The sequence below is a fragment of the Hemiscyllium ocellatum genome, chromosome 20 (genome assembly GCF_020745735.1).
Source record: "Hemiscyllium ocellatum isolate sHemOce1 chromosome 20, sHemOce1.pat.X.cur, whole genome shotgun sequence".
In the NCBI taxonomy this organism is placed as follows: Eukaryota; Metazoa; Chordata; class Chondrichthyes; order Orectolobiformes; family Hemiscylliidae; genus Hemiscyllium; species Hemiscyllium ocellatum.
In genome coordinates, this window is record NC_083420.1 from 40,494,196 (window position 1) to 40,512,121 (window position 17,926).

The window sequence follows — 17,926 nt, forward strand, 5'->3', positions numbered from 1 at the left end:
TGACAAGTGGTGTTCCGCAAGGCTCAGTGTTAGGAACACAACTTTTCACTTTGTTGCAAGGTTTGTGAAGGTTTGTAGCTCAGGTTGAGGTTTAGAGTGTAGGTTTGCTCGCTGTGCTGTAGGTTTGATATCCAGACGTTTCATTACCTGGCTAAGTAACATTACCTGGCTAGGTCGCCACTGATGATGTTACCTAGCCAGGTAATGAAACATCTGGATATCAAACCTACAGCTCAGCGAGCAAACCTACACCCTTTTCACTTTGTACATTAACATTCTAGATGAAGGAACTGAGGGCATTCTGTCTAAGTTTGTGGATGATACAAAGATAGCAAAGAGGGACAGGTAGCATTGAGGAGGCAGGGAGGCTGCAGAAGAATTTGGACAGGTTAGGAGAGTGAGCAAAGAAGTGGCAGATGGAGTACAATGTGGGAGAGTGTGAAGTCATGTGCTTTGGTAGGAAGAATAGAAGCATGGACTATTTTCTAAATGGGGAAAAAATTTAGAAGTCTGAAGTGCAAAAATTGGGAGTTCTAGTCTAGGATTCTCTCAGGTAAACTTAAAGGTTGGGTCAGTAGTTAGGAAGGCAAATGCAACGATGGCATTTATTTTGAGAGGACTTAAATATAAAAGCAGGGATGTACTTCTGAGGCTCTACAAAGCTCTGGTCAGACCAAATTTGGAGTATTGTGCACAGTCCTGATCCCCATATCTCAGGAAGGATGTACCGGCCCTGAAGCATTGTCAGAGGAGGTTAACAAGAATGATCCAAGAATGAAAAGCTGAACATATGAGGAACGTTTGGGGTCTCTGAGTCTATACTTGATGGAATTTAGAAGGGTGAGGGGGAAGTTAATTGAAACATACAGAATACCAAATGGCCTGGACAGAGTAGACTTTGGAAAGGTGTTTCCATTGGTAGGAGGGACGAAGTCTCGAGGGCATAGCCTTAGAGCAAAGGGAAGACCTTTTAGAACAGAGATAAGGAGAAACTTCTTCAGTCAGAGACTGGTGAATGCGTGGAATTAATTGCCACGCAGGGCTGTGGAGGCCAGGTCATTGAGTATATTTAAGACTGAAGCAGATAGGTTCTTGAATATCAAGGGGATCAAGGAATATGGAGAGAAAGCGTGAGAATGGGTTGAGAACGTTATCAGCTGTGACTGAAAGGCAGAGCAGATTCAATGGGCTGAATGGCCTAATTTCTGCTCCTATGTGTTATGGTCTTAGTAAGGGTGAGTTAATATTCTCAGCCATGCACGTGTAACAAGTGGATTTCCAACGGTGAGAAAGGTCGAAAGAAAAGTTAAGACTTGAATTTACAGCTTATAGCGATTAAATTGATCTTTGTAAGTAATACGGTGGCACAAAGCAGCATTCTGTTGTCTTCAATGGAAGGAAAAAGTCGATAATAAGTAAAACTTACTGGTGACTGTCTATTGCTCACAGTACACTATCACCGATGACCAACTTCACACGTCACACATCTGTCAGGGAAATCTTTTGATGTTCTTGCAAACAGCAACAAAGGGTCAGTTAGACTCAAAATGTCAGCTCTTTTCTCTCCTTACAGATGCTGCCAGACCTGCTGAGATTTTCCAGCATTTACTCTTTTGAGATCACTCTAAATGTAATGTAGGAAGACTCAGCAACCATGAAGATAATATAGTGCTGGTTTTCATATGAAAACCTGCCCATTCAAGGTATTAGTCTAATAAACCTTCTCTGAATTGTTTCTAATGTACTTAGGTCCTTCCTTAAATAAAGAGGTCAACACTGTACACAATACTTACTAACGTCCTGTATAACTAAAGCATAATCTCCATACTTAGTACTCAATTCCTCTCACAAAAAGTTCTCACATGCATTTCTTTTTCTTTTTTTTTATCTATACCTGAATAGCAACCTTTGTGATTCACGTACAAGGACACGCAGATCCCTCTGCAGTTCATAGTTTTGCAATCTCTTTCATTCTTCCCACCAAAATGGTCAATTTCACATTTTCTCTCATTATACCTTACCTGCCAGACTTTTGCCAATTGGCTTAATTTATTAATGTCCCTTTACAGCCTCATTTCTACTTCATAACTTAATTAACCAAAAATCTTTGTGTCTTTAGTAAATATAGCAACTATAACCTCCACCCCTTCATCCAAATCATTTATATAAATTGGAAATAGTTGAGGCTCCACTACTGATCCCTGTGACACATCACTCATTAAACTTTGCCAGTCAGAAAATTATATCTATTCTATACTCTTGTTAGATCTGCCATGTTCTATCCATACCAATATGTTAACCCTTACACCACGGGCTTTTATTTTTGACAATAACCTCTTATTTCATGACTTCTGGAAATCTTACAGTAAATTCACCACTTCCCCTTTTATCCACAACACATGGGACTTCCTCAAAGAAATCCCAATAAGTTGGTTAAACATGATTTCCCTTCCTCAAAACCATACTGACTGCTTGATTAACTTTTCTAAGTGAGCTGCTATAGCATAAATTATAATAGCTTCTAACAGTTTACTTATGAGTGATATTAAGCTAACTTTCCTGCAGTTTGCTACTTACTGTGTCTTTCCATTTTTGAATAAAGGAGTTGCATTCATTGTTTTGCAAACAAATGGAATTTTCCCTGAATGTAGGGAATTTCAAAATCAATGCATTAACTATTAACAGAATCTGGTGTGCCATTTTGGTAGAATAAAACTCAACAGCCGGAACTGGGAACATACATCTGAGAAGGCAGATAGACCTCATTCAAAGTATGGTTGCTCTGACAGCAGCACTAGCATAGGGCTTGAACCTACAACCTGCTGACATAGCAGCCAGACTGCTATATGCCAAGCTGACACATATTTGGCAGGCTAGCTCCTGGCAACCTGATAGAGATGACATCAGCAGAGGGCAGTGAGAGCACGTTGGCCCCTTGACAGGACTAAGGGGAACCAAGAAATGAAGATAGACAGAAATGAAATACGACAGACCAGTAATGAGGAAAGATAACGAAAGAATGAGCAGATAAAAAGCTGAGATGTGTCAAAGATGTGTCAAGTAATAACAAGTGTTTGTAGCTTAAATGAAAATTTTGTCATTTGGTATAATGAAATTTCAATTCAATTGACTTGAGAATTTGAAGAATCCAGTTATGTTTATATAAATAATGAAACATAAGGTTTCTAGTGTCATTAAATTGAGTGTTCTATCTAAGTGCACAGTGTAATAAGGCTTACATAAAAGGTTCATTAATAAAATATACTAAGTGTATTTAGCAGCCTTTGCTAGTATCTATGATCTATTTTTTAAAGTGCACTACCTAAGTGCATGATCTATTTTTTAAAAGGCCAGTTGCAGGTTTGAATGTCAAAAATGAGATGGAAAAAAATGTATATTTTTTTCTTAATCTTTTTGATTGTTTCACTCCCCTTCTTAACAGGACTTATTTTTTGTTCTAAGGGTAGCAGCAACCAAAGTTCAGCTGTGATTTTGGGATATTACTTTTGCTTTTGAGGCAATCATCTGTGGGTTCAGGCTCCACTCCCAAAACAGACTGCAGTACTGTCTTTTGGTTGAAACATTCAACAGAATTGCTTTCTGCAATATCAGGTAGATGTATAAGGTCTATTCATACCATCTTGAAGGAGAACAAGAGAGTTTTCAAAATCCTGATCAATGTTGAACTCTCAACCAAAATCACTAACAGATTATCTGTTCGTTGTCTTGTTACTGTTTGTTGTGTACAAAGTATTGCCAGTTTCCTACATTACAACCATGACAACATTTTAAGAAATGCTTTGTCAAGCAAGAATCAACCTATCTCTATTTTCAAAATATTCAATGACATTGTTCTCTAAAGAAGAGAATTCCATAGACTCACTGCTCTCTAAAAGAAAGAAATTCTCCTTAACTCTGAAATAGGAGACTTCTTATTTGTAAACTATCTTCCCTAATCTTCCTTACAAAGGAAAACATCTTTTCAGCATTCATGTTGGCCAGTCCCCTGAAAACATTTTAACATTTCATGTTTCAATAACATCATTTCTCATTCGTCTAACCTCCACAGAATACAGGCCAACCTTTCTTCATAACTGCTCAACTCAAGAATCAGTTGTGAAGCTTCTCTGAACAATTTCCAAAGCAATTTCCTTTTTAAATAAGGAAACCAAATCTGTACACAGTATTCAAGATGTGATCTCTCCAAGTCCTTGTGCAGCTTTAGAATGGGTTACTCTGGGGTAGTTGGGACCTCTGCAAATGGGATGGTTTACATCTGAACCAGACGGGTACCAATATCCTGGGGTGGATATTTGCTAATGCTCTTCAGGAGGGTTTAAACTAATTCAGCAAGGGGATGGGAACCTGAATTGTAGCTCCAGTGTTGCGAACTTGAGAGTAGTGAGATCACGAATAAGGCTTCAAGTTCACAGGAGTGTACCAGCAGGCAGGAAGGTGGTTTGAAGTGTGTCTACTTCAACTCGAGACACATCCGGAATAAAGTTGGTGAACTTGCAGCATGGGTTGGTACCTGGGACTTTGACGTTATGGCCATTTTGGAGACATGGATAGAGCAGGGACAGGAATGGCTGTTGCAGGTTCCGGGGTTTAGATGTTCCAGTCAGATCAGGGAAGGTGGTAAAAGAGGGGGAGGTGTGGCATGTTAGTCAAGGACAGTTTTACAGTGGCAGAATAGATGTTTGATGAGTATGTGGCTACTGAGATAGTATTGGCTAAGGTTAGGAAAGGAGAGGTCACTTTGTTCAGAGTTTCATATAGGTCCAAAAAGTTCCAGAGGTGTAGAGGAAAGGATTGCAAGAAATTCTGGAAAGGAGTGAAAGTAACAGGGTAGTTGTTGTGAGGGAGTTTAACTTTCCAAATATTCACTGGAAAGGCTATAGTTCAAGTACTTCAGATGGGTCAGTTTTTGTCCAATGTGTGCAGGAGGGTTTCCTGAAACAGCATATTGACAGGCCAACAAGACGCAAAGCCATATTGGATTTGGTACTGGGTAATGAATCGGGCCAGGTGTTAGATTTGGAGGTAGGTGAGCACTTTGGTGATAGTGACCACAATTCAGTTACATTTACTTTAACGATAGAAAGGGATAGGTAAATAACACAGGGCAAGAGTTGTAGTTGGGTGAAAGGTAATTAGGCAAGGTTTAGGATGCATAGGATGGGGAAGGAAACTGCAGGGGATTGGTACAATTGAAATGTGGGGCTTACTCAAGGAACAGCTGCTGCATGCCCTTGGTAAGTATGTACGTGTCAGGCAGGGAGGAAGTGGACGAACGAGGGAACCATGGTTTACTAAAGAAGTTGAATCTCTTGTCAAGAGGAAGAAGGAGGCTTACGTAAAGCTGAGGCGTGAAGGCTCATCTTTGCATAAGCCTCCCTCCTGAGAGATACTTGAGATACACAAGTTAGCCAGGAAAGACCTAAAGAGAGAGCTAAGAGAGCCAAGAGAGAACAAGAGAAGTCTTTGGCAGGTAGGATCAAGGAAAACCCTAAAGCTTTCTATAGGTATGTCAGGAATAAAAGAATGACCAGAGTAAGATTAAGGCCAGTCAAGGACAGTAGTGGGAAGTTGTGCGTGGAGTCCAAAGAGATAGGAGAGGAACTAAATGAATATTTTTCATCAGTATTCACACAGGAAAAAGACAGTGTTGTTGAGGAGAATACTGAGATACAGGCGATTAGACGAGATGGGATTGAGGTTCATAAGGAGGAAGTGTTAGCAATTCTGGAAGGTGTGAAAATAGAAAAGTCCCCTGGATGGGATTTTTCCTAGGATTCTCTGGGAAGCTAGGGAGGAGATTGCAGAGACTTTAGCTTTGATCTTTATGTTGTCATTATCTACAGGAATAGTGCCAGAAGACTGGAGGATAGCAAATGCTGTTCCCTTGTTCAAGAGGGGAGTAGAGACAACCTTGGTAATTACAGACCAGTGAGCCTTACTTTGCTGTGGGTAAAGTATTGGCAAAGATTATAAGACATAGGATTTATAATCATCTAGAATGGAATAAAATGATTAGGAATAGTCAACACAATTTTGTAAAGGGTAAGTCGTGCTTCACACATCTTTTTGAGTTCTTTGAGAAGGTGACCAAACAGATAGATGAGGGTAAAGCGGTTGATAAGGTATATATGGATTTCAGTAAAGAATTTGATAAGATTCCCCACGATAGGTTATTGCAGAAAATAGCTGAGAATTCCCTGGCTTATTACAGCTCAGTTTCATATTGGACCATATGGATACCAGCTCAGGTCCAGGGTATCTTCAAAGATGTTTGGTTATCTGGAGTTTTGTGACGTTAAAGTGAACACCGCTTTTGCAAAGTGAAGTTCAATATCTTGGTTGAATAGAAACTGAATAGTGTTTCCACATTTGTCACTTTACCAACAGTGAGTCTGGAATGCCATGGATAGTAACAACATAAAATTGTGTCCTTACAGATGAACACTGCTCTTTCTCCAATCCAGCTGATCACAAAAACAGCCCTGTCAGAATTCTCAGAGTTTGGTCACCCACATTAGCCCAAAATAGGATAACGCAAAAGGGGAGAAAATGAATTAAATAAACACCAAAAATATCTTGGATTGATATGATGCAACTCAGAAAGGGCAATGGGAAATCACCCCTGGAATGGAGTTACAAAGGACAAAGAGCAAAGAACAAAGAACCTTACAGCTCAGGAACAGGGCCTTCGGCTCTCCAAGCCTGCACCAATCCAGATCCTCTACCTAAACTTGTCGCCTATTTTTGAAAGATCTGTATCCCTCTGCTCCCTGTCCATTCATGTATCTGTCTAGATACATCTTAAATGACACTATCGTGCCTGCCTCTACCACCTCCATTGGCAATGCGTTCAAGGTACCCATCACCCGCTGCATAAAGAACTTTCCACACGCATCTCCCTTAAATTTTTCTCCTCTCACCTTGAACTCATGACCTTTAGTAACTGAATCCCCTACTCTGGGAAAAAGCTTCTTGTTAGTCCTCTCATAATTTTGTAGACCTCAATCAAGCTTCCCCCACACCTCCCCCACACAGCCCCCCCAACCAGCCTCCATCCTTCTAATGAAAATAATCCAAATCTACTCAACCTCTCTTCATAGCTAGCACCCTCCATACCAGGCAACATCCTGGTGAACGTCCTCTGCACCCTCTCTAAAGCATCCACATCCTTTTGGCAATGTTGCACCCAGAACTGTACATAATATTCCAAATATGGCTGAACCAAAGTCTTATACAACTGTAATATAACCTGCCAACTCTTGTACTCAATAGCCAGTCTGATGAACGAAAGCATGCCATAATACTTCTTGACCACTGTATCGAGCCACGTTGCCACCTTCAGGGTACAATGGACCCGAACATTCAGATCTCCCTTTGCATCAATTTTCCCCAGGGCTTTTCCATTTACCATACAGTCACTCTTGAATTGCATCTTCCAAACGCATCACCTCGCATTTGCTCCAATTTAACTCCATCTGCCATTTCTCTGCCTAACTCTCCAAATTACCTATATTCTGCTTCATTCTCTGACAGTCCCCTTCAATATCTGCTACATCACCAATCTTTGTGTCATCTGCAAACTGGCTAATCAGATCACCTATACCTTCCTCCAGATCATTTATGTCTATTACAAACAATAGTGGCCCCAGCATGGATCCCTTTGGAACACCACTGGGCACAGTTGTCCATTTTAAGAAACTCCCTTCCACTACTACTCTCTGTGTCCTGCTGCCCAGCCAGTTCTCTATCCATCTAGCTGGTACACTCTGGACCCCATGCGACTTCACTTTCTCCACTTTTTGTACTTTACACACAGGGTACATTTGTCATTTACTGACCCCAGGTTAACCAATCTCCTGAGAAATCTGAATCAGTGCAGCAAAGGTTTTAAAAGTTCTGCTTGACTTCCAAGTCAACTTAATTAACAAACTGCCTTTAACATGAGGAAGCATTAACAAAATTCAACTGGATGCAAGGCACCAGCTACTTTCCAGAAAGTTACAGGTAAAACGAAGGTTACTTACAAATGGTTGAGAGTATCTGCTTAATAATCAACAACATTATGAGACAGATCTCGAGTGGATCTTTAAATCACAAGCACTACCAACTGAGCTGGGTTGACATCAGAAGAACTTGAAAGAGTTACATAAATATTTGAAAGTGTGAATATTGAATGTGACTGTGACTAATTGTAAAGCAAAAGTTGTCAGGACAGTGACAGGCTAATCAGCCAATTTTCTCACTACACTCCACACACACCAGTACACATTCAACCTTTCCCCTAATTCCACAGTCATCCCATTCCCCCCTTCTACTTCCTTACATGAGCTTACTGCACAAAATATCATTGGACTGAAAGATTGAAGGCATATGTAAAGAAAAGTTGCAATTTCCATTCATTTCAGTTGACCATTTTCACAACAGTAGAAGAAAAATGAACAGCGAGGACAAGGTCCCTTCAACGTAAAAGCTTTCGCTCTTCATTTCTCTCCTTGTTGTTCACTCGAGCTTGAACATTTGCAAAGTTATTTTGCTGTGCACACAAGCATTAAATTGAGTTTGCACTGTGGACCAATTTTCAGGGCTGTGCTTGCCTAGTAGCGAAGCTGCTGTACATGGGTAATTTCAGCACTCCAGCAACTGCATTAATTAGGGAATGTAAACAGCCACTTTGCCCATTACATGCAATTATACAGTTCAAACGCAACTGTGAATCCTGTTTAGACTGTGTCTTTAAATATGGACAATTCATGCTGAGAGACATACAGCATCAGGGAGAATTCTGAGTTATTTTAACGTTGTGAGACAAAGTAGGAGAAATAAATTCTTAAGAATAAAGTATTAATAGAATTTAAAGCATAGAAACACCTGTCCAACCCATTGGGTTTCTGCTGGAGTTTATGATCCTGATGTGCTTCCTGTCTCCCCACTTCACCATCTCAGCATAACTTTTTATTTCTTTCTCTTATGTATTTACCTAGCTTCTCCTTATATGCATCAATGCTACTCTCTTCAACCACTCCATTTGCAATAAGGTCTTATATATTCCGTCCACCCTCTTGATAAAGATGTTTCTTGGATTTATTAAGGACTAAATTAAATATATGACCCATCTAAAAGTTGAAATCTGGCTTATCATATGGAAGCCTTTCATGATCTTAAAGAAGCGGGAGAAAAATATTTTGCTAGGAATCAGTACATAAAACCTGTGCAATTTTGTCACTTCCCCAGGTGAAGCCTCTGCTGGAAAGAATGTATTAGACTGAGTGCAGAGTAGATGTTGAACCTACGTTCTATCTTGACCAGTTACTTTACAGTCAGCATTTGAACTATTCTTAAACGCACAGGCCTTAAACTCACATTCTTTACAAGATCGAATTGTTGCAGGTTAGGCTAGCAAATGCCAAACATTAAGTAATTAATTTTCCTCTGTACTTTCCAGGTAAATAGAGAGGCAAAATAACTTATTAACAACTAAGATAGTAGATGATACATTAGAAGAAGAGATTTAAAAGCAAAAGACATTTGAGGTAGAAAGGGGCAAGATATTGATAAACAAATTTAGGATTGATGACTGATACAGATTAATTGCATCTACACCTATTAAAAATGTAAGGAAGAGACAGCAGAGGCAGTATAGAAATTCATTAGGAAAGGAAATATTTCAAAGTTCTGAGGGATTGTGAATGTAACTCCTCTATTTAAAATGTTAAATAGAACAAGTCCGGGTAACAATAGACCCATTAGTTTAATGCTGGCGTTAAACTGATAATTAAATCTTTATTCAAATATATATTTTTAAAAAACAGTACAGATATTAAAAAGGATATTCTTGCTTGACCAATCTTATTGACTTCTTTGAAGAAGCAACAGAAATGTAAACAAGATTAATACAGTAGATACAATATATTTGGAGTTTCAACAGGCCTTCAATGAAGATCCAAAGTTTAACCCGCTTATTTCTGACTATAAAACTTTAATATCTTTAATGAACAGTGTTTATCTTTTTCCTTTAAAATGCTTTATAAATCCTACTTCTTTGACAAATCATTTGTGGTATTACCTCTTTCTATTGTTCAATATTTTTTATTCTTCTTGGGATGTGGACATTGCTCACAAGGCCAGCATTTGTTACTCATCCCTAAATGCCCTTTGAACTGAGCGGCTTGCTAGGCCATTTCAGAAGGCTGTCAAGAGTTAACTGCATTACTATGGCCTGGAGTTGCATTCAGGCCAGACCAGGCAAGGATGGCAGATTTCCTTCCCTTAAGGATATTAGTCAATAAGATGAGTGTTTATGACAATCAACAATGATTGCCATTAGACTTGCTTTTAATTCCAGTTTATGTTGAATTCAACTTTCAGAACTGCCATGTTGGGATTCAAACTCTTGTCCCTAGAACATTAGATCCCAGGGTTGTTGATAACTAAAGCTGTGACATTGCCACTACGCTACTGCCTCCCGCAATATGAAACCTCTATTAATGATTCTCCTATGATATGTTTTGGATGCTTTACTAGGTTAAAGATATGAAATAATTGCAAGTTGTTAGCTCAGTTGAGATATTTGTGCTAAGCAGTTTATATTTTCTAAGTATAATAGTGTAAGCTCATAGTGTTGCGTGCTACATTACACTATCCAAAGTCCAAGGTCCAAAGTGACCCCTATTAGGATCATAAGCTGAAAGTTTGAGCTCCCAAACTCTAAAGCAGCAATAGACACCATGGAGCTCTGATTGTGTTATGATATCTGTGCTCCAGCTCTAACAGGCCCCTACTCAAATGGCCTCCCTGGCCTCTTCCCATATTTCTCAGTGAGAGGTCATAACATTTTTCAAACCTTGATATTGGGTGACAGTGTGAAAGATTGGGGAAGCACTGGCCTCTTGGAAGTCAAAGCTACTTTTATGTGAAACATTTACATAAAGTCCACAGCACAGAAACAAGTCTATTGACATACTGTCCAATGCTAGCTTTTCAAATCCACATGAGCCTCCTGCTAAACCTCCTTCATTTAACCCACCAGCTACTCCTTTTTCCCTTAGAGTTATCTAGCTTTCTGTTAATTTATAATTCCTATAATTTGTATTACGCATCTCAATTATTCCTAACAGTAGATTGCCACATTCTCTTCAAAAAGAAAGAAAATGGCATGTTGTTCTTTACTGCAAGGGGTTTGGAGTGAAGGAAGAAAGAATTCTCATTAAAATTTAATAGGATTTAAATCAGATTATATCTGAATTTGGTCTTCATACTTAATAATTTAATAAGGGTAAAGTCAATGTAATCCTAGAGAACCGTAGGGCGGCTCTGTTATTAGAAAGAGATGACTGGTGTTAAGTTTAACCTACCCTAGGTGAGGGGCAAGGTTAAGAAGGCAGGACCTTCATAGTGACCTTAGACAGTGTGGGAATTGAAAACATGCTTTTGGTGTTGACTCTACATCTCAATTCCCTGTCCAGTCAACTGAGCTAATGAACCCCCAAGTAAGGAACAAAATGCTTGTGGTGGAGGCAGAAAATGCAGGTTCATTAACTTGGTTCCTGGGATGAGAGTTGAAAATGTGTTGCTGGAAAAGCTCAGCAGGTCAGCCAGCATCCAAGGAGCAGGAGAATCAACGTTTCGGGCATGAACCCTTCTTCATGAGCCCTTCCTGAAGAAGGGCTTGTGCCCGAAACATCGATTCTCCTGCTCATTGGATGCTGCCTGACCTGCTGAGCTTTTCCAGCAACACATTTTCAGCTCTGATCTCCAGTATCAGTAGTCCTCACTTTCTCCTGGGATGAGAGGGTTCAATGATGATAGGCCATGTAAATTCATTATTTTCAGGGAAACGATAGATGATCTCATTGGAACAAATAAGATTCTGCTGGGATCTGCTGGGGTAGACACTGAGAAATTGTTTCTTCTGGCTGAGAACCTAAAGCACAAATGGACTGGGAGGTGAAGAATAGTCTCAAATAAGAAGCGGATTGCTTAGGAGAAATTCCTAAATGAAATCATGAGGAGAATTGACTTCACTCAAATAGCTGTGAACCTAGAAGGCTGTGGATGCTCCATTATTCAATACACTTAAGGCTGGAATAAACAGATGTTTGATCTGTCAGGGCATGAAGGAAAATGATGAGCAGGTGGGAAAATGGAATTGAGGCGACAATGAACTATCACCTCGTTGAATGGCAGAACAGGTTTGTACAGTCTACTCCTGTTCCTATTTCTCCTTTAAAGAAATTTCTGCTGAATTTCTTATTGGATTTATTACAATTATTTGTAGCTTCGAATTTTGGTGTCCTCTGGAAATGAAAACATTTTCTCTATATTAGTCTTATCAAATCAATTCATAATTGTAAATATTTCTGTTAGATAACTCCAGATCCTTGTCTTTCTTTTAGTAGAGACTCCCAGCCTGTTTATACCCAATTAGTGTTCAGAAATAAAAGAACAATTTCATCACTGAATGTTGGCATTTAAAATCATTTCAAAATTGTTGTTCTTGTTTACGACACCATCAGTACCCCAAGATTCCATTATAGTCATATATCTTATGACTATTGAGTAATTTACAATTTTAAAAGAAGTAGATTAATCTGCATTGTTACTTGGGCAATTAACATGAAGTCATACAACTGAAGATTTAAAACGGCAGGGAAATTGCTATGATCAAATGCAGTTCAATTTACCAGCCCTATAACAAAAAGGATATGCAAAGTTGCAGGGATTTACTGATAGTTTTTGGCATTTGTTTTTTCAAAAGGCTATAGTTTTAGCAATGAAAAATAGTTATAAAATCCTTGAATTCATTGACAGATGCTCACCCTGACAGTTGCAGAGGTCATTTCTGTTTTCACCTGTCCCTTGTCTTTTAAGACCTTCCAGGATAGAATTGAAAATGCTCAAATCATGAAAGACAGTATAGATTTTTGAATGATTGAATGATTTTATTGTCACGTGTACTTTACAGTAAGAATACAATAAAATAAGTGAAAAGCTTTCATTGTCACCATGATTCGGTGCCATTTCAAATAATTTAAGAGTAAGGAAAAAGAAGAAATGAATGATATAGCTTAAAGACAGTCATCAGTCGTGAGCCAGCTTATCACCATCAACGACGCCTATGCTGCCATCCCTCCTCCACTGCTTCGTCACCATCTACACCAAACCCAACCAACGTCAAAGTCACCGATCCTCAGGTGCCACCTTTTGCTGCAGGGTGATACTCCTCCACTGCTGCCTCACTGTTGCCTGCACTGCACCAAACAACATCGGAGTCACCTCCCTCACCGACATCGCTGTGATGTCCTTGTGCCTCCACTTAGCCACTACTGGCCTTGGATCCAACCAACGATGAAGTCGCCAATACCAGGCGCCATCTTTCTCTGCCAGGTCTATCTTGCTGGCGTCATTTCCACTGATGTAGCAGCCACTGATACCGACGTCAGGTCCTGTGTTCACCGTAGAAAAGTAAGTCAGGGCTCATTCGAGGTCCACTCTGGGCACATTCTCCTCCGTGCTGGGCCCATTTGAGATATGTACAGGGCTCAATTGAGGTTATCGTTGGGCATGCTCTCTTCCACATCGGGCACACTCAAGGTCAGCACTCAGCCCATTCGAGGTCTGCGTGGTGGGCCCGTGTGAGTTCCATGGTGGGTTCTCACTGCTGCCAATGCTGACTGAGCTCAGGTCAAGAGTTAAACAAAGGTATAGAAAGTGAAAAAAAAACAAGAAAACAGAAAAGAAAGGAAAAAAAAGTGATCAGAGTGGACGAGCTCTGGCTCAGAAACCTTACTCGGAATCCATCTTGTAATAGAGATTTATGGTTTATGGGTGTGCTCACTGTTCATGTCGGAGTGTGTAACCTTGATAGTAATGGATCATTGGGTTGATAATTGGGTAACATAAAGATGTCATAAAAAGTGAGCGAGAGAGACAGTGATTGGATAGCTGCTTCATATTTGGCTCAATGTTGATTTGTATCTGGGGCCACTTGGTTCTTGCTGGAAAGTAACAATGTGTTAACAATACACACCATTATTAATAGGCAAATCAATTAGAATATTCAGACAATTAAAAAGATACTTTGCAAATTCCAAATCTTAAGAACTTTCTGGATAACTTTTTCAGCTGTCTTTGCAAAATACCTTTTTTTAACAAATTTGTATTTCCTAATTCAATTCTAATTAAGCTTGCTGGTCCAAAAATTGAACAATTGTAAATATGAATTTTCTTTGTTTCAAGTAGTGAATTTTTCTCAGAGATTTTAAAATATAAAATGTAATACATACATTCTTTTTCATTATATTTTGTCTGTTGTCTTTAATTCACTTTGAATCTAGATTTTATTTTCATCTTTATCTCTATCTTATTTATCTTCTTCTGTAACTGACTTTAATTCCAATTTCCTTCTACTTGGGGCAGCATGGTGGCAAAGTGGTTAGCACTGCTGCCTCACAGCGCCAGAGACCTGGGTTCAATTCCCACCTCAGGTGACACTCTGTGTGGAGTTTGCACATTCTCCCCATGTCTGCATGGGTTTCCTCTGAGTGCTCTGGTTTCCTCCCACAGTCCAAAAATGTGCAGGTTAGGTGAATTAGCTATGCTAAATTGCCCGGAGTGTTAGGTGAAGGGGTAAATGTACAGGTGTTTAAACCGCAATAATTCAGGAGATAGACTGTTTACCCCATAGTTCACAAAGATTCCAGATGCCTCAATGAACTGTTGGTCTCCCCACACTTATCAGCTCACAATTTCCAGCAAATAATGATGCTAACATCTTTGTGCCACTGAATGGAGAAAAATGTTTAAAGGGACATGATACAATATTATATAACATAACTTAGAATTTCCAGTACAGAAACAAATCATTTGGCCCAAACGGTTTATGTCAGAGTTTGTGGTACACAAGAGCTTCCTCCCACCATACTTCATCCACAGTTCCAGCAATATTTCCCTTATTTCTTTCTCCCTTATACTTGCCTTTTAGAAAAATGCTTCTATGCTACTTGCCTTAACTACACCGTGCAATAGCAAGCTCTATATTCTCACCACTCTCTAGCTAACAATGTAAACATCTAGTCTTAGTTTTATTGCAAAAGTTAGATGAAGAACAACAGGTGACAATGCAAAAAACAAAGCACAATGTTAGACTGCACAGGTTTCATCAAGAAATTGGGATTAAGCAATTATTTATATCTAGATCTGGCAGCATCTGTAGAAAGAAAACAGACTTAACATTTCGAGTCTGATGACCCTTCTTCAGAACAGAGGGTCACTGAACTTGAAATATTAATAGATGCTGCCAAATTGGAAGTTTCTCCAGCAGTTTCTGTTTTGTATGTTTCAGAGCTCCAGCATCACAATTCTTGTTTTACTGATTTGTATCAAGATGATGAGGTGCTTGAGTTTTTAAAAAGTCTCCTTTTGGATAAAGGGAAGACTGAGGAAGGTGAAGGGTCTTGCCAACCCTATGAAAGAATTAATAGGATTGAAATAAAGACGGAAAGTGAATAGAAGATGCACGATGGTATACTTGGAACCTAGCAGAGAATAAGAAAGTTCAAGAAAGCAATAATTAATGCAAAATTGCTAAAATAGAGATAAGGAAACAAGGTTTAAATAGAAAGAAGGTAAAGTGAAGTTTTATTTTTACAGAATATAGACAAGATAAGCAACATTATGTTCCACACAATTACAGATTGTTCAAGAGAACATTAGAAGAAAGGAGGTCAAAAGAGTTTTGACTTTTACACAGACTAATGAATATGTAATAGTCTGTCAAGGAGTGTTCCTGGTAAAATATTTGATGGAAAGCTCTGAGAGCTACCATGGATATGATTATCTCCTAGAAACTGGGCTAGTTAAATCAACACAGTGGTATGGTCTGACCCTGTGCTATCCTATTGATCTCTGTTGTGCCTCATCACTTTTCACAAACATCTTACAAGCAGGTCATAACTATTTATGATAATCTAAAACTGGCTGCACATTGTAAATCTCCCAAATGTTTTTCCTTTGAAGTAACTCATTTTATACTAATGCACAAAGTCAAGATCTGTCCCAATTGTTTTTTACAGTACAATTTTAGGCTCAGTAAGATCCCACAGCTAGCAATGAGACAAACAAACAACTAATCTGTTATTAGGTTTTTTTTGAAGGAGACTAACAGAACGCACATGCTCTTAGTTAAATACTGCCGTTGGATCATTTGAATCTACCTGAATCTCAAAACATGAGATCTTGGCTTAACATTTTATCCAAAGAAAGATCATAAGTAGAGTTTAGAGGCAGAACCTTTTGATTCAGGAGGCTGAGTGACTGGTTCAGAAAGGCAGTTGTAAGGTTCAGCCATCATGGTCATATATCAATAAACAGAGGTGGGTCCTAAAAATCCCAATTGGCTTATTTTGCGGAACAGCAGAGGAGCTATCCCTGGAGTTCTTGTCAATGTGCAACCCTTAAATCAACATTACTAAAAAAGATATAATCTTGATATTGTCTCATGGCTGTTTTGCGGACCCTTGCTGTGCGCAAATTGCTGCTGTTTCAAAAATTACAGCGGTAACCGCACTTCAATAGTACTTGGCATTTTGGAATGTCCTGAGGTGGTGAAAGGCACTGTATAACTGAAAGGAGTCCTTTCTTTCTTTCTTCATTCACAGAGTCAGGAAGAGTTGCAGGCTTTTTTCCAATATTTACATACATGGGCATTGTGGCACTTAGAAACTGTGCCGAAGGTAATATCTGTTAATCCAATTACTTTACAAAGACTACATACAATAACCACTGGGAGAGAGTGTGGGGATAAATTTAACTTTGGCACAGCTGAAAGGTGAAATCCAACACATAACAAAATTAGACGAGGTGTATAACAAAATATTACAAGTTATTTACAGCACAGAAACAAAAGGTGCATGTTGCTTTCTGTTCCACACAAGCCTCCTTCCAATCCTCTTCACCTAACTGTATCAATACATACTTGTAGTCTTATCTTCCTTGTGTGCTTTTCTGATGTCCATAGTATCTGTGCTATTCAGGTCTATGACTACATGGTAGCATGACCTAACTGCTCTCTGGGATTGGATTTATTCTCTTTATGACCTTATTTCTGGCCTCTTCGGTGAGTTGAAATGTTTCTTCCTAGCCTAAGTCTAACCTATCAAACTTTTTATTCATTTTCAGGTGACTCACAACCCTTTATTTTCCAGAGAAAAAAAAGTTCCAGCTTGTTGTGCTTTTCCTAATAAGTACAGGACTTTATTTCAGTTCTGGAATTGTCAGTGTGAATTAATTTTTCACCTTCTCCAGTACATCTATAACCTTTTCAGAACAGGAAGATTAGGACCTTGAACAGTACTCCAAAAGCTTCACTTATGTTTTCCGATTTAGCTAAACTTTATAACGCCACCTCCGACAGAACCAGCCTGACCCCCATAAGGATATGGTGAGTTTTGTGTCCCATTGGCAGCAAAGACATTAATCTCTCTGAGAGAGCCAATGACATGGACCAATGAGACAGAAAGAGAATGTGTCAGAAGAAACCACTCAGTTGATTTCTTTCACCAGTCCAGTTTTATACAATGTTCAGGGCCAGTTGTCAGACATTCACTGGGAAACAAATAGGCTGTTCTGTAAAATCTGACTAAAATTAAACCCTGATACAAACAGGCAAAAGAATCCAGAAACATAATTGCAAATATAGAAATTTATCTGTACAGACCTGCAGGGGTAAAGGGGGAGATCTTACTGGTAAATATTACTGTACAATGCAAGGTGTGAGCGGTGTGTGAGCTACAATTACACGACACAGTCCAGTCACAGTGTACATTGTACAACGAATAATGCCCCATGTACACTACAGTGAGTCACAGTCACAGGACAGTCATGCGATAAATAACATCCAATATTCCAA

The 17,926-nt window shown here is 39.1% G+C and overlaps 1 protein-coding gene across 1 annotated transcript in view; it reads right to left on the minus strand.

The window, feature by feature from the left end:
- LOC132825607 (protein ELFN1-like) overlaps positions 1–17,033 on the minus strand; it is a 59,340-nt gene extending 42,307 nt beyond the window's left edge. The window contains exons 1-2 of the mRNA XM_060840990.1: positions 16,994–17,033; positions 13,303–13,463 (exon numbers count right to left, since the gene is read on the minus strand). Coding sequence (XP_060696973.1) covers positions 13,303–13,463; positions 16,994–17,033 — 201 coding nt within the window. The remainder of the gene's footprint in view (positions 1–13,302; positions 13,464–16,993) is intronic.
- Positions 17,034–17,926: the final 893 nt, after the last annotated feature.